Source organism: Drosophila suzukii, chromosome 3 (assembly GCF_043229965.1).
Source record: "Drosophila suzukii chromosome 3, CBGP_Dsuzu_IsoJpt1.0, whole genome shotgun sequence".
Classification (NCBI taxonomy): domain Eukaryota; kingdom Metazoa; phylum Arthropoda; class Insecta; order Diptera; family Drosophilidae; genus Drosophila; species Drosophila suzukii.
The window spans coordinates 24279604-24302833 of NC_092082.1; the positions used below are offsets into that span (position 1 = coordinate 24279604).

The 23230-nt window shown below is 37.4% G+C and overlaps 2 protein-coding genes across 7 annotated transcripts in view; both read right to left on the reverse strand.

Moving 5' to 3' along the window:
- The window catches only part of LOC108011050 (receptor-type guanylate cyclase Gyc76C), a 44674-nt gene extending 25961 nt beyond the window's left edge, over window positions 1-18713 (reverse strand). Inside the window, exons 1-3 of one of the 5 annotated variants that reach the window (XM_036814812.3) lie at window positions 18583-18713; window positions 10988-11276; window positions 145-382 (exon numbers count right to left, since the gene is read on the reverse strand). The gene's annotated coding sequence lies outside the window, so the exon portion shown is untranslated. Of the gene's footprint in view, window positions 1-144; window positions 383-10987; window positions 11285-11743; window positions 12114-18582 lie in introns of those variants that run through there. The other 4 variants (XM_036814813.3, XM_036814814.3, XM_036814815.3 and 1 more) reach the window with 4 other exon arrangements.
- A 1471-nt stretch (window positions 18714-20184) lies between these two features.
- LOC108011057 (zinc finger protein 431) lies at window positions 20185-23230 on the reverse strand. Of its 2 annotated transcripts, XM_070996917.1 has the most exons (3): window positions 23075-23219; window positions 22752-22850; window positions 20185-22665 (listed from the first exon to the last, which is right to left on the reverse strand). In XM_070996917.1, exon 3 carries the CDS (start codon window positions 22659-22661, stop codon window positions 20730-20732), a length of 1932 nt encoding a protein of 643 aa, XP_070853018.1. In that variant the 5' UTR covers window positions 22662-22665; window positions 22752-22850; window positions 23075-23219; the 3' UTR covers window positions 20185-20729. The 2 variants fall into 2 exon arrangements, with proteins under 2 accessions (XP_070853018.1, XP_070853017.1); XM_070996916.1 differs by lacking the exon at window positions 22752-22850 and having other exon boundaries at window positions 23075-23230.

A 23230-nucleotide genomic window follows, 5' to 3' on the forward strand; every position in this document is an offset into this window, starting at 1 on the left:
AAAAAACAACTTTAATCTCAATTTCACGATGGCTTTCTACATTTAAAGTTTGAACATATAAATCACTTCCGAGAATTTATTATTCCAACATCCCTTTTACCTCAGATGAATATAAAAATCAATATTAAAAAAAGCTATACTCACGCGATATTTTTGTTGTATAATTTGTAATTTTGTGTTGCAATTGTCGATGTGATCCCAACAACAGCTCCAAAGATTTTAATGTTGATTTCAGCCAAATAACTCTTGCTACACTTGATGTGAAAAGCAATTTCGATTAAGGAGATATGTGGGTCGTGTTTCAGGCTGAACCATAAAGTCCTAGTAATCGATTTCAGTCCTTTCCGTTGATGGTATTATTAATGTTTACATTGAACTGGAGCTGCAAAAATACGAAATGTTTTAATATTTTTTCATGAATTAAAAATTGATAATAAAAAGTGTGTAAACATCGGAGGGAAAGCGCGATGTAGGTCGTATATATTCTCAATCTGATGGCCGGAAAACCGGCAATTAGCGAAATGCCAAAGTTGTTGAACCGAATTAAGTTGACCAATTTTACATAAAATGTGTGCGTATATTAAGGGGATTTCTGTTAGCGCAGCTTTTTGTCGATCCTACATAAATTAATAAGTTTTCAGACTTTAAAGTACAATTTGCATAAAGTTTACCGTAATTCTATTTGTAGTTAATCATATTCCAGATTCATTTCAATTTAAATTCATTTATATATATATAGTAAATTATAACTATGTAAAAATTATTTAAAAATAGTACAGAAAATTATGCAAAATTGTTATCTTTAAACTTTGGTCGACAGAATTAATTGATATGAAATTTATTATATTCGCCATGAAATAAGTTTGTAAGCTGAAAGGTAAGCATTTGAACAGCTGTTGATGGGGTCTTAGTTTCCCTCGATGCATTTCATTTCACTTCCCATCCCCAGTTACATTTTTTCCGATTCACAAGCTGTTGCTCCACTCACTTCGGATGTTTTCAGTTGTATGCAGTTGTCCCACCCAAGCAAAAGTTCACCAACATAATATTATTATTAATATTTCACAACTAAAAATGTTAAAAATAATAACATTTTTAACTTCCTTGGACCTTTAATAAATTTCTCATTTCAAATTACCCTTTGCTTACTTTAAAAGCGCACTCTGCACAATCCCTAACGATGTCAATTAAGTGACTGTTTGCAGTGGCAACAAATTAGCCTGAATCAACATGGCAAAAAGCTAAAAATATAAAGCAGAAAATGTAAGTGAAAATAATTTCCAAGCTTTTCTTAGGAAAAACGCCAACGCAGCATCCTTGCAGAGGGCGCACTACAGAGATCCCATGGATTATAAAGAGCTACAACAAGAGGGCCAATATTCAAAGCGTCCACCGATTAAAGCTGAATTGCAAATGAGAATGAAATGCGTACAAATATATCTTTTAAATCGAGTGGGAGAATGGAAAATGCCAAACTGGTCGCAAAGTGCAACTTTACGTAAGAGCAGACTCAATTGCAGGCTGCACAAAAGATTAAGTTATAAATAAATATCTAAAATAACATTAGATTCATCAGAACAATGAAATATGACGTGTGGTATTTAAATATAACTTGTATTAACTTACTAGGATATTGATATATGGGTTTCAAAAAAATATCTTCTTTGATATCCTGAAGATCGCTCGGCAGCTTTCCATTAAGCGGCCATAGAAAGAAGATCCGCTTGCTCTCTGCCGCTACACGTACAGTGTACAAATCACACAAATGAGCAACAATTTGTGTGGCGATCGCTGATCTGATATCTACAAAACATTCTTTAAGCTACGCCTTAGCTTAGCTTTTGTTTTTCACAATGAAAATATGGGGAAAACTCTTTCATCTGTTGCTCTGGCTGTCGCTCCATTTAAATTTGACTCGTGGTGGCCACGGTGCAACGGGCCCCTTTGACATTCACAATCAATTCATGTTAGCCAAACCTGCACCCACCACTCCCGGCTCGACCACTGCCACATATAGGACGCTATGTAGCTCGGTGACAAATTGAGTTTAAGCTGGTGTTGCCTTTTTTTCCGCGGGCCTCACATGAGCAGCACAGTGGGCGGGAACACGCCTACAACATAGAGCAGTGGCAGACGGATAGTAGATGCAAATTAAGTCGGCGAGTGGAGCAGAGTTAATTGCTTTCATGCAGCGCTGCAGCGCCTACTCTGAAAAGTATGCTAAGCAAACTTGAGCATTTGAGTTTTTCCAGAAAACTGAGACTACCACCAGCCAAGTTATTAAAAAACTTTTGTGCAGTATTCCAGGTTATTCTTTTCTAAGTATATAATACCATACCCCCACCGTTCTGACTTTCCTTACATTCTCAAATTGGTGGCGAGAGAAAATTCGCAGAGCCCATAAAAATAATAATAAATTGTCCTTCTCTCTCGTTTGTGGCAAATTGCAGGACAAACAGTTGTTAAAAGGTCCAAGGGTCGTAAATTTATGGGAGGTGTTTGGGGGAGAGGGAAGTCGATACATTGTACTGGTAGATATCCAGAAGTGTGCATATTGACTCGCACACCGCAGATCCCCCGCACTTTTTCCGATGGCGATTAATGCTAATAGTAGAGCCCCGCCCAAAAATTAAGACAAACAAAGACAAGAACAAGTATGGGGGAGAAAACCCTTTGTGGACTTTCTACCGACTGGCTGGCGTCGTTTTCATCAATCTACTTTACTTACTTATTTGTTTATTAAACAAAAACACTCAAATTGCGACCAAAGACAAGCCCACATATTGTCAATGGCGAAGACGCACAGAAGAAAAGCGGAAAATCAGTCGGCAGGGAAAACTGCCCTACAGGTAGGCGGACATTGATAAGGGCGAGTTCCTTGCATATTTTCATGGAAAATGGTTTCGCTTTTTGCGTCCCTGGCAGTCGAGGCCCAACGGCAAATTGACAAGTGGGCGGTGGAAAACGCGACATATTTGCAAAATTGTTTGCTTTCGCTGAAAAATAACTTACAAGCGAGCGAGGGTTGCTTCTGGAGTAACAAAATACATGTATATGAATAAAAGGTTTTTAGGAAGAGTTTTCCGCAATTCTTAAGGAGCTTTTGGTGGAAACTCTATTAAGGTAATAGGTAATATATTGAGTTTATTTAAATATATTGTATATGTTCAATATATTTTTAATATGATTTATAAATTATTTTGCATTCACCCAGTGGCGGACTAGAATTTGACTGTGGAGGGGGTATAAAAAAATTGTTAAGTAGAAATCAAAAAAATTTGAATAAAATACATATTACATAAACTTTTTAACCCAAGTGGGGTGGATCTATACCCTAAATCCACCCGTGGATCCGCGCATGTTTTCTCCAGTAGTTAAGGTATCATTAATACGTTGCCTACCGAGAATATAAGCTGCAGTTGGAAAGGTTATACAACAAATAATTTTTATAAAATTCTATCTGTAGTATTACAACACTAGAAGTAGCAACTTATTTATGAATCAATAATATATTAAAACCATTTGTCTACTGAAATGTACAACTGATCAACCGACCGCCACATATTGGCTTATCTGTTGCTTTCGGCATATTGAGGAACTTAATTTATGCACATGGGGGTTGGGGTTGGGGGTGTGGTCCAAAGGAAGTGGCAGAGGGCACTTCAAGACAGGAACTGGCAATCGTCACTTTCCGGGGAGGAGCAGGTGGAGGAAGCGAGGAAAACATTGCCTCCGGTCAAATCGACACCGTCTTGTGGCAGCGCCCAGAAACAACAAGTCGGAAAGGGCCATTAATGCCAAGTTGAAACAACATAATTTAGTGCCTGGCCTTTGGGCCCAAACATAAACAATTTCGGGGCAAAACGACTGAGCGACAAACGCGCTGAAAGGCCCCTAAATGGTTTCTTCTTGGCCAGAGGTGAGATTCGCAGGGAAACCCGAGGACAACAATGTTGCCCAAATCGGCGAAAAGATTAGCAGCCTTGTTGTGGGTAGATTACAATTATGTAAATTCAGTTTCGGGTAAGTCAAGTTGTATGTTTATTATTTGCGGATTTCCAGGAATCTCAACACGCTTGAGCTGTGTGATTTTGGATAAACAGTGCGTAATTGGAGGAAGAAAATTGTTCGAGGGCCTTGTCAACAATGAAGCCAAATTTACTAAATAGTAGGGAAAATTCAATTTGGTAAATTGCACATATTAAGTTTACTTCAAAAAATATTTATTTAAAATTCCTTTCTTGACATATTACAAAACAAAAAATGCAAAAGAAACAAGACTTTTGGAAAGGTTTTATCCCGATAGCTGTAAAACTTACTCGTCTAGTGATGCTGATCAAGAATATATATACTTTGTGGGGTCGAAAAAGTCTTCTTCACTGCGTTGCAAACTTCTGACTAAAATCATTATACCCTCTGTAAAAGTATAAAAACGTCACAATTTTGATGTTTTCTAAAACAAATTGTTGACTTTCGCATTGTGTTACATAAATTATCGGAAGCTAAGTTATTGCGAACAAGACAGATCCGAGTTTCGAACTTGACCAATGAAGTGCACTGACCTTTGCTTTTCAGTAGTCTTTTGTGGTCTTCTTTCATTTAAACTTTTTACTGCAGCTTTCGACCGTGAAAAGTTGATAAAACTTGGCTCAAAGGCCAGAAGTAAGCTTAATTGACGTTGAGGTACTTACTACTTCATTACTAATATTTTAGTATTTGTGATTGCATTGGCCAACAATTTAGTTATGTAGTTTTGACAAGCCGTCAACCAAAACTTAAAGGGGATGTCACACTACTATTTTGCTTGATTTGGCACAAGAGCCTGACTGGGAAATTCCCGCATAATTGGGCATAAGTGAATAAACAAACAGACGAACAATTATATTTAATTCCATCATAAAGCATTCTTGCACCAAGTCCACTGATTGTGTTTCAATGGTCTTTTGTCTGCGTTCTCCTCTGACACTTGTGACATGTCATGTCCCACAGGGTGATGCCATGAAACAAAAGGCAGCAGCAAAAAAGCTTTTCCATTGGCCAAATCAAATTACTCCCAACTTTTGGGAGACCACAGAAATGCGTACAAAATTAATTTACCCTCGTTTTCATTTCACCAACTTTTTGTCAACGTTGACTATATGGGTGCTGGGTTGAAGTTTGCCTTTTGGCTATTAAAAAGTGACGATTTTTCACAAATGTTCACACTTGAATAATTCCGTAAAATTAAAATGGGTTTGCTTCTGTGGTATTACAAAATGAATGACTCTGCGTGTTAGTTATAAACAAACAGCTAAGCTTCAAATCGAAAAACAAGTATAACAAATGGTAAAAACTGACTTTTTGACAGATTTACCCCTTTTACTGAACAAGCAGTGCTAAAAAAATGATTCTTAACATTTTTCATAATGCTTAAAAAGAAATTGCTGATAAAAAATATTCACCACGATTAAGGCGGTAAAAACAAAAAAAGTTATATTTAAGTAACTACATTAAACAATTACTGTTCCTAACTCAATATGACTTTTTGATTGAGCACCATTCAGTGCTTCAATTATAGCTTCATTGACATGGAAAGTTCTAAATTGGGAGGTGTATGAGTGAAATATCAATGTATAAATCAACGTTCTTTCATTTTGCGTTTGCAAGCCATACATACAACAATCCGTTTATTGATAGCATCTAGTTTTCCCCATGGTCGTAAATGGTAAAAGCTGAATAGTGCATTTTAGGAACACATTTGACGCAAAATGTTTGTCCGATGATATTCTGTTAATTGGTGAAAAAACAAAGATGCGCAAGTACGGTATGTTTCGAATTAAATGTTTAAAGTCGTTAATTTAAAAAAATAAATCAAAACTATAATTCTTTTTTTGAGCATAGATATAGGTAACCACACAAAGCTTCTTAGTGTTAAATAAAGCCGGAACACAATTATTATTTTCGCTTTATAACGTTTTGAAATAAAAGAGTTCCCACTCTGAATAAGATGAAAACGTTAGGACTCGGAATGAATAGGATATTCACAAAGTTTTCAAAGATTTCAAAACTTAAATTTAATAAACATTGATGAGTAATGAAGCAAGAAATCAAACCTTTGAAATTCAATGAAAACATTATGCGGCAAGTAATATATGAGCTTGTAAAGGTTCTACTGCATTATTAAAGCCGCCCTTTTGGGAGTATATTTTCAAGTATATGGCCAATAAAACGTATTCAATTGTAGCACTTAAATTGCATTCAAATAGCGCTGAACAATGCGAATTAGGAATTTCGCTGGTTTCGCCGGCTCCCTCCCTAGATCCTGGGGTTTCATCGATCTCCCCGGTTTTAGGCCCTCATCTGTGGGTGGTTTTTGGTTAGGGGCACATACCCATGGTGCTATGAATGAGTGGCTTCCAAAGCGAACGATATAGCCGAATGGCGGGGCAGAGTGGTGGAAGCCAAGAGGGAACTTGGATAGTCGGTCGCCGGGGCAACGGAAATCGCTGCATTTCGGGGTTCGCTCATTTCACGCTCTGCCAATACAGAAGGAGGAGGCTTATGCACTTGTCGGTCCCATTGACGTAATTCCCGCCGTGGTTGGCGGCTTTTGTTGCTCTGGTACTGCACTGTTAGCATAATGCATTCAAGTCGACTAATGCGAAAAACGAGTTAAAACGGAGATTGGCCTTAGTGACATCTAGTCATTTTACCAAATATTTGTAATGCTTTTGCTCATAATTCAAATAAAGAACTGAAAAATGCCAAACCAATTTTATCTTAGATTGGAAAACACTTAAATTCTGGTAAGTTTAATCAAATTAGTCAATAAGCGAGCCTCTTTAAATAGTTGAAAATGCAGGCCTGGTAAGTGCACTTAATGTTTACACTCCGTTCTGAATATTTTGTGCCTCAATTAGGGCATTATTGCACAAACACCACAAAACTAATTATACAATGTTATGCAAATTGCACTCACTCTGTTCATAATCCCAACTAATCTATCATGATGCAGCTACCAAAACTCTAAACAATTAGCAAAATGCCACACAAGGAAGCCTTTCGTCCTGGCCGCCAATTACTGAAAGGAGTCAAGAGATCTCAAGCTTTCTTCTGGGCGATTTGCATATATGCAAATCTAATCACTGGCACAAGGATATTGAGGACTCTCAGGAGACTAACAGACAGCTGGCGTCTTCCTTTGTTGCTTCAGTTGATGAGGACGAACCGAGCCAAGGCGCTGCCATTGATATGGCCATGGTCACCGGGTGTCTGCCATGTTGTATCTAATTTATGCAGTGCCAACGACTTTCAAGTGTCAAATTATTTATAGTGGAATTTTTGCTACACATCCCACGGTAACATGTGTAATTTTAATATGCAAACACAATTGGCTCCTGCCAATTGGCCAACACAGTTATTAAAAAACCACAATCCCCTGTTAACTGATAAGCCAAATAACATTTCTTTAAAATAAAAAGAGGCCAGCGACTTCTTTTCTCAAGACTTGTGGAATTTTTTATTATTCCCAGCGACAAACATTGATACGAGCTGTGGAAATTTTTACACAACGGCAACATTCTCAATCAATTTCTTATTTGTTTCTGACACTGTTTCTTATTTTTTCCGATTTCTGTTTATTATTTCAACAACGCGCGAAAAACTTTTCAGGCTTGACAGCAAAGAAAATTGTGAAGGAAAAATATTTGGCGTGTTTCGTTTCTCTTGCTTGTTTGTCATAAATGGATAGTTAAACAAAGTGACAGTAATTTTGCAAGGTGTGATCGAAGCTAGGATGCTCTGATAAATAGGAGTGTTTAATAACAAAACGAGTAACGGGTATAAAAAATAATAACCAAAATGATTCGCCATTTGAAATTTTGTTACCGTTTTACGATGTTCCTATAAAGCCAAGTTTGATAATTCCGAAACAAAGATTGCCATTGGATTGCTTTACTCGTATAAATTTCTTAATTTCTCCTAAACGTTACACTGTTAAACAAAATCAATTATTTGACCCTGACACTGTGGCTCGCCTTATTTTTTTATTTTTATTAAACAAAAAATATGGCAACATTTTATTAGATTCATTTAGAATATAACTTCTAATTTAATTATAGGCGTGAAATTTATTATTCACAGTTGACATTTTTGTTATGTACTTTTGGTGGGAATATTTATACATTTGTAAGTGTTTTAGCTGCTTTCATTTGAAAAAAATCGTTCTATCGATAAAAATAATATGGTGTATTAAAAAAGAGAAAAATGTCAAAATGTCATGTCAATGTAATTATTACATCTGTATCTGAACACATTACGTTATGTGGAAAACTCTTTTTATATGCGCTTTAACATCTTGGCATACAAAAATCTCTAGGTGCCTGAAAACTTTAATAACATTCACGCATACACTTCAAAAAACAGACATCCCATCCAAGAACAGAAGACTCAAATTGAATTAGCAGGACGCTAAATGATCACACGGTCGCTCTAAAAGAAAACAAGAAAAGTACAAAATTCACAGCTAAGAAGAAGAAAACACAATTTTTGTTGTTAGCGAAATTCGCAAAAAGATACAATGCTGCTGTATAGACCAACCGATACTACACAGATACAGCTACAGATACAGATACAGATACTCTGATAGAGATACGCCCAGGCCACATATTATTTTTACACACACGAATAAAGATACAGCTAGAGATAGAGATAGATAGCGAGATAGAGCTGAAAAAGGTTGGGCGACAATTTTCGCTCCAAGTTCCAGAGGCCCGCTCAGGGACGGTACCGGTACTGACGATGGCCCATCCATTCTGCCGTAGTTGTTGCCTCTATTTTTAGAACATTAGATGATAAGATTGCGTCGTGACCGAACCGCAAAACTTTTTGCGGTTTTAGCAAAAAATACATACACGAACAACAAAATAATAAAAAACGAAGCAAAAGACAAATTTTATTAAACAAAACAAACTCTAGGAGCGATACTCATGCAAGATTGCAATATTGATATGTCATTAAACGCAGAATATTTTCGCTCCAGTATCGCATTTTTTATATTTCCTGACCAATTAGTTTATCATAGTGTCCTAAGACTTCAGGGATATACTCTATATATTTACTTTGAACTTTTCAAACTGTTTTAATTATGTTGGTTATGTTTCTGGGTTCCACCCAATTAGGAAGCATAATTCCCTTTTCACAACTTGGTATGCCTAAGAAGTAAATTCAAACTAATTACAAACACAAATTGTTTGTTCCAGAGCTTCTGCCGGCGATTCTATATTTAAACTAAAAGTTAGGGGCTTTGTGAAAACAAAAACCAGGAAAAGACTAAACAAATGCTGCTCGAAATATATTTTGGGTTGTTTGTGTTATTTTTTTGGCAATTCGACGACGGCCACTAGAGAGAAATACATAAAAAACATTCTTGGTCTAAGAATATTAAAATATATGATAGTCATTTAAGTACAAAAATTCTGCCTTTCAAATACAAATAAATATGAATCTTTTGATTTTTGCTATAATCATAATATAGTCCGAACAAGGTTTCAATAATTGGTTAAGACTTTTAGGATAATTTCACTTAAATAGCTACACTTTATTATGGAAAAAACCGAAAACACCTGCTCAATCTGACTGGAAGACCCGACGGCATGGCTGGCTTTGAAGCCAGAAATAGGGAGTTGAACATATTTATTACTTAATATTTTGCAAGCAAACAGCATGGTTATGGGGGAAACATTTGTATTTCTGGGCAAATGTTGACACAGAACAGATACCCAAAAAAATCCAATTCAAAGTTCAAGTTATGAACATTTTGCGTTTCTGCCAGTTGCCAAAAATAATATTCTGTAAGGTCTCGAGGAAGCTGTCAATTACACCCACCACCCACAAGCTCACACACTCATGGGCAAATAGCGAGCGCCCCACTATAAATACACAAACTTATGTATTAATAGAACGCTTTCAGACACATCGAACATTTCAATTTCATTAGCAAGCCGAGAATAATGTAAACATACGAAAAACCCAAAAAATGCAGTACAAAATTTTACTTTTTCTCAATTTTTCCACACCATAAAAATTTAATTCGACCAGAAAACGCAAATGAAATCGTTCAGAAGTATCTCCGAAGGCTAAAAAGAGGTAGGGGAAAACGCTAGATTCCACATCGGCAATTTGAGCACTCCCCCGCCGAACTCTCACAGAACGATTGGAAAAGCCAACTTGTTGCGGTTCATCGCCGGCATTTTAGTGGCCAACTTTTATCGACTTCTCCCTGCACTGCGTGGTTGGGAAAATCAGGGAAATACCAGACGAGGAGCAAGGGTCGCTGGTCCCCACTGAGTTGACCCAAGTATTTCGGTTTCATTGGATTGACTTCTCCACTGACACCGCTCACGCATCTGTGTAGTTATTTGACTCGATTTTCAATTGCCAAAAAACACTGGTTTCCGGAAAATTAATAGGAAGGACAACTGCCGGAGGAAATTTAATTCAAAAACATTTTAAATCTATTCGAATTAAATCCATTAAAATAATTCACAAACATTTAGTATCTACATAAATGTATGTAAGCAAAATTTCAATGACTAAAATTGTAGTCATTTTCATTTCGTTTTAAAATAACTCAATCAAATGTTAAACATATATTCAAATCCTAATGAATATTCTCCTACAATGCTGGTATCTTAGTATATACGAGTATATAGATCTTTCATGAATTTCCTCCTTCAATGTAATGCTGTTTTTAATCAAATGACTATATTTATTAGTCAGAATAATTTTAAGGAGTAGTTTCCGAGCTCTGACTGTGTTTATAATGCTGGCGGAGCAATCATTCCCATATTTATAATTATTCCAAAGAGGTTTACTCTTTTAATTGAAATTTTGAATAATGAAAATAGAACTTCGCCCTTCGTTAAGCATGAGTTATGCAACCTTTTTATTTTCCAGTGCGGTTCCGTGAGATTGTAAGGGGTTCTCGATAAAGAAGAGGTTTACTTACACGGACTGCCCTTGTAGTTTTGTCATCAGCTTTTGCCAGAGATCGCTCTTCTCTCTCTCTGCCTGCTTATCCGCAGTTTTCGCTTCGGATGCCTCCCACGTTGGCGCTCGGATTTACAGTTAGATAAACTTTTTGTTTTTCCACGATCTCTGCGTTTTCTTTTCTATTCTCCTGTTTTTGTTGGATTTTTGCACTGTGTTTATTTTTCTAATTGGCTTGCTTTTTGGTTGTTTAACGATTGTTCACTTTGTGCTTTTGTTATAGTGGTTGCTATTTACTCGCGTTCGCTCTGCATATGGAAAATATTCTGGTTAATATACATTTCGTTTCGCGTTGTTGTTGTTGCACTTAGAGAGAGTGGGAGAGAGTGAAAAACTAACTAATATCGTAGCGGTAAATTTCACGAAAAGGGAAATGCTTGCGAAAAGAGAGCATAGAAGAGAAAAGAGAGAAGTGCATCGTGTTCTTAAGAGAGAGAGAGATTACAGCGAAGAATCTGGAAGAACAATGGCCGATAGATCAGAAGAAAAATGTTTAAATTATAATATATGCGGAATGATTTTTTGAATATTGTTTTCGAAATATTTAGTCGAGTGAAGCACTGTTCCCACACCGATACTCGGTTCCCCGAAATGACACTTTTCTGCTGTTTTGAGCGAATTCCGTGGTCGAGATAAAGATGCGCTCTGGAACGGCTTATCAGGGACCCGAAACAAATCTGTTATCTTTGAACCTCTCTCCCTCTCGCTCACTCACCCGAAAAACAATTATCACAAATTCCAGTTTTCGTTATTTTTTCGTTTTTTCCCCGTATTGTTGTAAACTTTATGGCGCTGCGGCTGCGGCTGCAAACACTCTTGTTAACACATTTGGCGGAATTTGTTTTTCATTCAATAATAATTATTAACACAAACCGCACAGAATATTCGAAATGCTATTCGGCTTTTTACTTTTTTCACCTTTTTCGCACTCGTTGGGTTTTGTTTTTGCCCCAATCCAATCAGAAAATATATATTAAACACACATATGCATAATATCGTTTTCCAAGTGTGCGTGTGTGCGAGAGCGTGTGGGGCGCACGCGGCTTGGCGATCCGAAAAACAAACTTGAAGCGCAGGCGAACAGAGCGAGAGTGCGCTGAAATCTTCTGTCTCCCTTTTTTACTGGCACTTACGTTCGCTTACGGCTGCTTACGTTTGCTTACGTCTGCTCTCTCAGCGGCAGGCGAATAGAATAAAACTGAAAGCCCCCAACGAAAATCGGGGGAGCGACACCGCATGCTCCCCAGAGATGGCGCTTTGGCCTTTTCTAGCTCTAGCTTGTTTTGACTTCTGAGTAATCATTTTGACGGTCTGTTGTTTAAGTTTTAAACGTGATCCTAGGACTTACAGAATACTCTTCGATTCTCCCGTATATCTCATTTTGATATCAAATTTTTAAGCCTGCGAGTACAGCACGAAGAATAAATTGACATTATGTACATAATTTTCTTTTTTGCTTTTAAAGATATTTAGAGATAGTACACTTCTTAGTGACAATAATCCAAGGTATAGTGCCCACCAGCGATTTACTCCCCCCTCTTGGCATCACTGATTTGCATGCTCCACTCGGCTCTCCTCTCAGAGATGATTTCTTATATGATCTCTCTTTCTCTCTCGCTAATTGACGCTGCCGCTGCGGATCAACATGTGTGTGCTGAGAGAGAGAGAGAGCGGTCAGAGAGAAAATCAGTTCTCCCGCGATCTCCCTCTCTCGCTCGCACACATTCATGCAATGGGCATCTGCAGCGAATTCTATTTTTAAACTTAAATTAATATTGTTCTTTATTTTATCAGCGCGGCGCGAAAATAAAGCAGGCAGCGCCGACGTTCGTAGGCGGCTGCTGTGAGGAAGAGGAAGGGGGAGCGGCGGAGACCAGAAAACAAATAAATAACACGAGAAAAACTAGACGCTGCTAATCAGGCAGAGGAAAGATATCACTGCTCTCTGTCCCTGTCCCTCTCCCTCACCCTCTCTTCCCCATCGGTGTGCGAAAAGCCAGGCTCGCTCTTTCTCGCCTGGCTCTCTCCATCTTCTTGCTCGCTATCACCGCTTGATAAGAAATGCGTTAATCTTTATTAAGCGCTGCCCGTGTGCCTGTGTGTGGGTGCTCATTCCACTTGGACCGTGCGTGTGTGCGTGTGCGGAGTATTTACATGGGAGTTTTTCAATTTCTGTTGACAATTTCCGTTGGAAACTTTTCGCTAAGAAGGTGCTAAACAAATCTGACAAAGTCCAAAAGGAAAACGTAATTTATGCATTAGGCGGCAGAAACAGGAAAACAAAGAGTACGAGAACGAGCAGAAAGAAGTAATAGAAAAATCGGCCCAAGAACAACAACTTGTTGGATGACTCAATATTACAGTGGGATAAAAGTCCTGAAAATCACTTACACATTTATTTTTTCCCCTACAAGGATAAGCGGTTCTAATCAAATTCCTTTTCTCAATGACATTGTAAATATGTACATATGTACATAAATTTGGGTGGGATTTTAAAACGTTAAATGAGATAAAAAGCTTTTAAAGTGGAAGGCCTTTTCCAACGAATTTATGTGATAACCGAAAATTAAGATCGAACTTATTTTCGAACTTTGTCCTAATATCTTGACGAAGGCAAGTCCTTGTTACCCCTGAATTAAATTATTTCAACTAATTTAACTGCGATAGTCATGAACTTACATAAAAAAGAAAATATTTTATAAGTGTTCATATATGTCCCATCTTTTCTTTGAAGGACATACATAAATAGGAAGTACATAAATACAAGTTTGTTGAACTTCCGTGACTCAACTTTTTATCTTTTAAGCCATTTTGATCCCCCACTAATCATTTTACTAGTAACACCACTCTTTTTTTCTATATATGGTTCTATCGTTAATATAGAAGCTAGACCCGGACAATTGTTGGGACGTGCAGACATAAATTATGATTAAAAACAACGAAATTTTATTTTATTGCTTCTAACTTAACTAACTTTAACTAAACTAAACTAACGTTGTAAGCCAATTTCAATTTTAAACTCTGCTCCATTCATCTTATTTAACCTATTTTCGTGGTCGAAAGTTGACTAATGTTATATGATTATGATTATAATGTTCATTTCCATGTAAATTAAAAAAATAATAGTAACATTAGGGGCTTGCAAAACATAGTCCGGAACATTTAAAAAGTTTAAGATTTATGATTTTTATCTATCGAATGTTATATAAAAAAATTTGTAAGCAGTGTCAGAATATATAATAAAAAACTGAAAAACTGAATATGAATAAGACCGAATTGAAATTTTGATAATATCCATAATAGTTCATCGGTAAGAACGGATTAAAATTTTAGTTTACCTTTGCACCAAAAAAATTGTGTTGGTGCATAAATAAACAAAAAAAAATCAAATTCAAAAAGATTACAAAGTGTTTAAAAAATTATTTTTGCAACGTTGAATCGAGTTTTAAACGACTATGACTGTGGACGGCAGTCCACGTAGTGACGAACTATATATAGCCGCAGAATTATAAATCCGCCGCGATGGTCCGATCCTAGAGAGATATACACTGATCGAAAGGTATCGCAAAAACTTAAAGGATTGCATACCAAGACAAAATCAATTTTACAAAAGCTGTTGGGGCCACTGGGAAAATTAACAAGACCTTCCCAGCTGACAATACGCGTCGAATGACACCTCATCGATGCTTCTTTCAAAAGTTATACGCAAAACAAGATTTTGAGGGACTTTTCAAAATGAAAATTGTTTCTGTTTTTCAGCGACATTGAAATTTTGTATGGGGTTAAACCCCTGCCTGTAAGAAACTTTAGTTTTACCACTTTTTCAACACCGCTAGTTTAGCGGGAAAACTGTTAAAAATAGCTAAATTTCTAAATTCCAAACTTCTGAACCACTAAAGATATAGTCCTGTGTATGTGTGAATAAAAAGAATTTAGAAAGTGTGTTTATTTAGTCAAATGTACAAGCATTTCTCGTCACAAAATTTTATATCAGAACATTGGTATGTTGATGGTGCGATCGGCACGACCCTTTAGCTTGTTAAAAGGTATTTTTATTTTATATAATTAATAGTCATTCCTAATTATATTTGTAACCGTTTTGCACTTTATCAGTTTATTTTTGTATACTTAAAACCTAAAACCAATTCCTGAATTTTCAAGGAAGATTAAGAAATAGAGAGCTGACTAATACATACAGTGGGCAAACAATTATATTTATAAAACTACATAGGAAATGTTCCTAAACTAACAGTACGCACTGTATGTATATTAGGACGCTCCAAACTTGTAAGACATTTTGTATATACTTGATTTCTCGGAAAGTATGTAACAGGTAGAAGGAAGCGTTTCCGACACCATAGAGTATATATGTATATTATTGCTCAGGATCACTAACCGAGTCGATCTATCCATGTACGCCTGTCCTATAAGAGCTAGAGTGTTGGGACTTGGCATGCAGATTCTTGGGCTTCCTGCGCAGCGCAAGTTTGTTTCAGCAGGGTGCCACTACCACTCTAACGCCCATAACGCTAGAACCCCATTTAGCACCTACATTTCGAAATATTTGAATAATTTAAATTAGGTTTTGTTCTTAGTGTCAAACCCATCTACATGCCAAAAATCGGACCATAAATATAAAAGTTATAAACAAGTAATTGTCAAAACTTTTCAAAATCAAACATTGGTTTTTTGATAACCCTTGATTCAACAAATATTCTAACGAAATAAATAAGTTGACAAAGGAAAAAAGGAAAAACGATTTCTTGGGACTAAACTTTTACTAGCATACGAGTCGTATGAGTAATTTTAATGATACTTTAAAACCTTTGCGCTACGCGTTAGGATTTTTATGTTTTCGAATTAATTTTATGCAACCCAAAATCTACCAAATTTATGGGCAAGAACAAGATTTAAGGGCGGCCCACATTTGTATAAAAACAAATTTTTTGAAAAGAACGCGTTTGAGGGTCTGCGAATTGATTATAACTCATACGCATTGTTGTGATTTCAGAAAGTAGGGGGTCGGAAATCAATTTAATAAAATAAAGTTCTGGCTGCCATAAATGTCGAGTTAGTAATTTTTAGGGAAACTTTGAAAACGTTTCACAAAAGGCTTAGTTTCAAATAAAAATGTGACACATTAATCTACCATGTAATGGGGTCATAAGATTTCATTTTTGGGACCACCTTAATACGTCAATTTATGGAATAAAATCCAATATTTTTTCTTATGACTAACAATTTATAAGTGTACCCATAAATTGTATGAGGATCGGTCTGATAAATTTGCATGAAAACGATAAGGGTTTAAAATAAGGCAGAAGTAGTATAGAACGTTAACGTGGGCCGTTCTTGTACAAGCTGAACACCTTTTATTAAGTTAAATTTTTGACATGTATGAAATGTTATACAGCTACTATTAGGTAAATCCCTAATCCCTTTTGGTTGAAAAAATTTTCGTTGGCATGACTTCTTTCAAATAAGGAAAAATTTTAGACCAGACCATAACATGGCTTCAGGATCAAATGTATGCCTAGCATCAAATATATGGGTTTTAGCTCATTTACATTGGCGTGCAGCAGACCAATAGAATTTTTTTAAAAACCGCATTATAAAAGTTCTTGCCCACGGGCATTTTAAAACTGATTAACTGGTCATTTTTATACCCGTTACTCGTAGAGTAAAAGGGTATACTAGATTCGTCGGAAAGTATGTAACAGGCAGAAGGAAGCGTTTCCGACCCCATAAAGTATACATATTCTTGATCAGGATCACTAGCCGAGTCGATCTAGCCATGTCCGTCTGTCCGTCCGGATGAACGCTGAGATCTCGGAAACTATGGGAGCTAGGCTATTGAGATTTGGCGTGCAGATTCCTGAGCTTCTTACGCAGCGCAAGTTTGTTTCAGCAATGTGCCACGCCCACTCTTACGCCCACAAACCGCCCAAACCTGTGACGGCCACAGTTTTCATGCTAGATAAAAAATTTTAACTGAAATGTATTAGTCTCGTCAATACCTATCGATTGATCCAAAATTTTGCCACGCCCACTCTAACGCCCATAACGCTTAAATCTGTCTACCGCCGGTAGGTGGCGTATTTAAATCTCGATTTGCTGCTTTCATATCTCCATTTACCTTTGGTCCCTTTAGCTGAGTAACGGGTATCTGATAGTCGAGGTACTCGACTATAGCGCTCTTCTTGTTAAATTTGGCACACACTTGCTACACAAAAAAACGAGCCTCTTTATGTTTTTGTTAATCATATAACTTTAAATATTTCTTTATTAACGAGAGATTCCCATCCACCCGACAAAAAAATATATGTTTTCTTTTATCTTATTTCATGCGACATGCGATTTGAATGCGACAAAAAATTATAATGATTTCGGAAGTATTTCTCGAAATGTAGTCTTGGAGCGCGAAATACTGAGTAGTGAAATTTTAATGCGTTTTATTTGATACAAATTTGTACACAACCCCGTACCTTTAGCAGCTTCCAATGATCCAATTACAGAGCTAAACTGTTTCTATGGCACCGCGATTTATATATTTCATAGGGTCGTAAACGCTTTTTTTCTTCCTGTTATGTACTTTTCCAAAAATTCAGTATACCCTTTTACTTTACAAGGAAAGGGTTTAACAAGTAAAAGTTGTAAAACCTTGTAGCCCCATCTTCTTGTTTGATATGATTTGAGTTGTGCAAATCTACCTGTAACTATCACTATAACCGCCCTTTAAGACCGCTTTACAAAGACTTTGCGCCAAACAGAAAGGTAATAATAACAAAAAATGCCTCACTTGTTGCACGCACACCCTCAGAAAAACACACCTACAAATGTACAGGCACACATAGAAGAGCGGATGGTGAGAGTGATCTGTTTTATCAGTCGCGGCTCGCTATTTTTAGACATTTGAAGCCAAAAGCGGCAAATCACCCGAAAAATAAACGCTTCCCGAGGATTGCCAGAGTAAAACCGTCTATAGTCGCTTCCCGCGGCTAATTATAATCGCAAGTGCAACTTTGTCGGGGAGAAATGGCAGTCCTGCCCAGGGAAAGAGCGGGGAGGGGCGGGGGATCAATGGTTGTGATAATGCAGCGGGGACGAAACCAAATGCAAGTTTGTGCGTGTGTGCGCGAAGCGACAAAAGTGCGTGAGCGGCGGTCCAAACAAAAACAAGGCGGAGAGCAAAACGTTTTTCATTTATTTTTTTCTGTTGCTTTTCCACGACGTGACAAGTGCAAAGAGCGCCAAATTGGACATTTTTATGCATGGGCCGCCTTTGCATTGTGAAACTTTTCCGACTTTGCCTTATTGTTGTGCATTTGTTTTATCACCGCTGCACTTTTGCAAGTGCGATCGTGTGGGTGCCGTGCCGCTGTGTGTCTGTGTGTGTAAGTGTCTGGGTTTCGAAAGAGCAAATCAGAACGCAATTAGCACTGGCGGCGCCTCGCCCGTTATCATTTCATTCACAGTCACTGGCTATTCACTTCGCCTCATTTTATTCCACACCTCCACACCGCTAAACGAACAGTTCGATCTTCCGCAACGTACTTTTTAAATTTGCCGCTTCGGCTGCGAGATTCATCCGCGCCTTCCGTTTTCCGCTTCCGTCCGTTTTGACATTCGGTGGAGAAAGTAGAAAGAAATTTGAAAGGAGTAGAGGTGGATGGAAACATCGATGGAAACATCGGTGCATCGATGTTGGCAAGTCTGTTGGAAACATCGATGTTTCATGGCGACTATCGATGTTTTCGTCGCATCACTAATGTAAGTCATTTCATATTTTTATTATAATAAAAGTAATAATAATAATAATGTTAAATAAATATATACTTAATAATTAATACGTTTTTATATTTAAATTTACGCGGGCTTATTTCTCTTTTTAGATTAGTGATTCGAGTCCTTGCTACCTATCGATAAAACGGTTCGAGTCCTAGATTTAAGTCTCCAATTTTGCGGAATTCAATTGAAGACTCAAACCGATCCGAATTCCATAGAGGGCGCTTCTCTTCGCCAAGCCCAGTTTCCCCATTCTGCCACATTGGCGCGATCATATGTTAGATTTCAGTCTCTCAATATCGCTGTAAGAAATCGTATCTTAACATTTCTGTTAAAAGAGTGTGGTGAATATAGCTATGTCAGAACGGTGTGTCCGCTATGTAAGGAGGGTGTATCGGCTGTCAGGAGGGTGTCTTCGCTATATGTTAAGATTTATCAAAATCTAACAGAAATGTTAAGATGTATCAAAATCTAACAGCATTGTTAAGACCTCCCGCTGTTAGAAAACGTTACATCTTAGCATTTCTGTTAGAAAACGTTGCATCTTAACATTTCTGTTAGAAAACGTTCCATCTTAACATTTCATGAAGAGGAAGAACACATGGCGCCTTGATTAAAAAATATTGCATTTTTGAGCTCTATAAAAGAGTAGAAACAGAGAAGAACGAGAACGAGGATAATATAAAGAATAGGAGAAAAAAAGGAGGAGAAGGTCGCAACAATTTTAAAAAGATAAATGGAAAAATTTGACTCTGCTAAACAGGACCCAATTATAGGCAATTTGAAATAGTTAAGTACTCCTAATTAATCGATTCGCAATTAAGTTCTTCATCTAGTTCTTCCATTCCCCCACTTCACTTCAAAATCAGTCATGGATGGAATGAGTCAGTTTAAAACTCTTTTAAAGAAAAAAAAATGATTGAGATTATATTTGAAGAGGCGATTTTGGCAGTACAGGAATTAAAGTTAGAGCTTAGAAAAACTGATGTGGAGATAGACGCAATTAAGACATAACGATCAAGATAATAACAGCAGTAACAATCATGAGATCCGTGCAGAACGCAGCAACTCCAAAATAAGCAAAGATGGTACCAAACTGGAGCGCTACAGGTCTCCAACCCCTCCAAGGTTTTCGTAAGTGTAGAGAAGCCATTTACCCTCTATAAAAGTCATATAGTTTGCTCGGGGCAAGCCCCTTTTATAAGTGATACCTTTTATTTGAATAGTTTGGATATCGACTTTGGTCAAAAACATTCCTAGCCAATTCCTTTGGTAGATTCCGATCGAGTTGAAAGATACAGACCCGATTGTTTGTTGGGCTCCCCTATTATAAACTCAATAATTAAATCAGACTTCAAATGAGATAGTAGCTTTAACGTGTGTGGCCACTTGTGCGGTTTGTATACAGATCCTGCTAGATCCTAGCTTTATTTCATATGAGTTGACTCCTCTTTATTCTTAGGCTAGCTTAAGCTTAGTGGATATTTCGTTACGATTATTAAAACTAAATGAAATTAATAACAATATCCATGAAGAATGGGAACCATCAAGAAGTAAAAGTTCTTATCAAAATAATACGAATAAACATGCCTTTGGGTATTTGCATTATTTCAAGAATTTGTACTATGTGGGTTCGCAGACTTGAAAAAACGCTAAAAGTCCTTGAAAAGTAGCATTTCTTAAGGGGTCGCTATCCAATGTTTAATTGGATCTAACAATTGGGTAAAATAATTTGTTGGAAAAATTCACTTGAGTTGTTGAAGAATTGAAACCCGAATAGTTATCTGGTGTAAAATCCCTTAAACTGCATTATTACATTTAATGTGAAATTAAATTTAAATATCAAAATGTTCGCTGTCCTTAATCCACTGCTGATTTTATAAACTTAGTATCGAGTATTCAGAACATTTAAACGGCTACACTTCCGTGTGCGTTGTCATGTGCCGCTGTAGATGATTTTTAGTTCGATAGCTTTTCGAGCATTCGGTACATTTGAATGGCCTTTTTCCCGAGTGCGTCAGCAAGTGTTGATTTAGATAACGATTCCTATCAAAAGTCTTTGAACAATGGGAGCACTTGAATTTTCCCTTATCCTCCTCGGTGTGAGTTTGCAAGTGTAAGTAAAGAGTTGATTTCTGCCTAAAAGATTTTGGGCATTGGGAACACTTGAAAGGTCGTTCTCCTGTGTGGGTTCGCAAGTGTTCCTCCAAAGTAGATTTTCGGGATAAAGTCTTTGGGCAGTGGGAACATTGAAAAGATCCTTTTCCGTCATGCGTTAGCATGTGTCGCCTAAGGTTTGGATGAAATGCAAAAGCCTTCGAGCATTGGGAACACTTGAAGGGTCGTTCTCCAGTGTGGGTTCGCAAGTGAATGGCTAGAGCCGATCTCCCTCTGAAAGTTTTTTTGCACTGAGTACACTTAAATGGTTTTTCATTTGTGTGGGTTCGCAAGTGAATCTTAAGAGTATATTTGTGGGCATAGCTGTTTGAGCAATGAGAACACTTAAAAGGTCGTTCTCCTGTATGCGTTAGCATGTGTCGCTTAAGATTTGGTTGAAAAGCAAAGCTCATTGAGCATTGGGAGCACTTGTATGGTCGTTCACCTGTGTGGGTTCTTAGGTGCACGCTTAGACCAGAAGACTGATTAAAAGTCATCGGGCATTGAGAACACTTGAAGGGGCGTTCTCCTGTGTGGGTTCGCAAGTGCGGCTGAAGATGTGCGTCCTGAATAAAAGTCTTTGGGCAGTGGGTGCACTTAAATGGTCGTTCTCCTGTGTGTGTTCGTAGGTGAATCAGAAGACGTGAGTTATGGGCGTAAGTGTTTGGGCAATGTAAACACTTGAAGGGACGTTCTCCTGTGTGGGACCGCATGTGTCTATCAAGATTATGTTTAGTCGGATACTTCTTGGAGCATTGGGAACACTGAAATGGCGTTTCTCCTGTGTGTGTTAGCAAGTGTTTTTTAAGACAATCTGAATCTATAAAAGCCTTTGAGCAGTGAGAACACTTAAATTGTTGCTTTCCTGTGTGCACTAGCATGTGGTTCTTAAGACTCTTATTAAATGCGAAAGTCTTTGAGCAGTGGGAACACTTAAAAGGTCGTTCTCCAGTGTGAGTTCGCAAGTGCGCCTGAAATCGTGAGTCCTGCCGAAACGTTTTTAAGCATAGTGTACACTTGAAGGTTCCCTCTCCTGTGTGTATTTGCAAGTGTCTTTCTAGACCTTGTTTAGTTTGAAGATTCTTCGAGCATTGGGAACACTGGAACCGGCGTTCTCCTGTGTGTTTTCGAAAATGTACTTTCAGTTTATACTTTGTTGCAAAATACTTCGGGCAACGGGAACAATTAAAGAAACCTTTATCGACGTTTTTAGATTCCTTATCATCAATACCTGGTGAATAGTCTTTGTCCTTTTCAGAATCATCATCATCTTCTTCAAATTCATCTTCCGTGGATTCTAAATCTCCTTCACTCTCCTCGATCCTTTGCTGCGAATCCGTTACACATATATTTTCTTGGTCATTGTCTTCGTTAAATTCGCCGTCCTCGATTGTCTCTTCCTCGGAACAACTGGATCCTTCATTTTCGCGTTCCTCTTCCTGTAGATCATGGAAGAATCTATAAAATTGGTCGCTTCTCTCGTATGTATCAATAATATCGAATGCATTTCTCGCATCCTCCACACAGGGCGCGCAAACGGTTTTGGTGAGTATATCTTCTTTGTCAACGTCAAGGCCGGTGCACTTAGAAATCACATTTGCAATAGATATGCCCGATTCATGTGTCACATCAAAAATATTGACCATATTTTCGTAATTCCCCAGGCAAACACGACATATTGACGACTCCATCGATCTGAAAATATATCAGTTATATCAGCCATTTAGTCAATACAATTATTATAATATTTATCCGATGTTTACAACATCGATTGAACATACTATTTTTAATATGGCTAGAACAGCTCCAGCCTTTTTTCAACAACTGCTTCTCAGGTAAACGCTGATATGGTACCAAAATCAACAGGTGAACAAATTGGTCTGTAAAGACGTGAGTACCGCAAGAGCTAGTTTCTTTGTGATTTTAATAGGCATGACACAGCGTTTGTTTATGATTCATAATTCAAAGGGTATTTGTGTAGATTTTGATATAAAAGTAGCTTCTTTAATGTGCCCCAGGTACCGGTAACTCAAGAAGCAAAGGTTGTTTCGACAGCTGCATCTTTTGTTACTTAGGAATGTTTAGGAATTCAGGTAGACCTTACTCATTAGCAAGAGTTAAATTGTTGCATCTATATTCTTCCAGCCGTTAAATAGATTTCTGTAAGATGCAAAAGTACAATACAAGAGGTTATGTAAAAATTGTGATAGCGTATATTTCCAAACAATAACACTTGCAATAGAGCTGGAAGAATATCGAT

Coding starts and splice junctions, on each gene's coding strand:
- LOC108011057 (XM_070996916.1), bottom strand. CDS start 22,661: ATGGAGTCGTCAATATGTCGTGTTTGCCTGGGGAATTACGAAAATATG.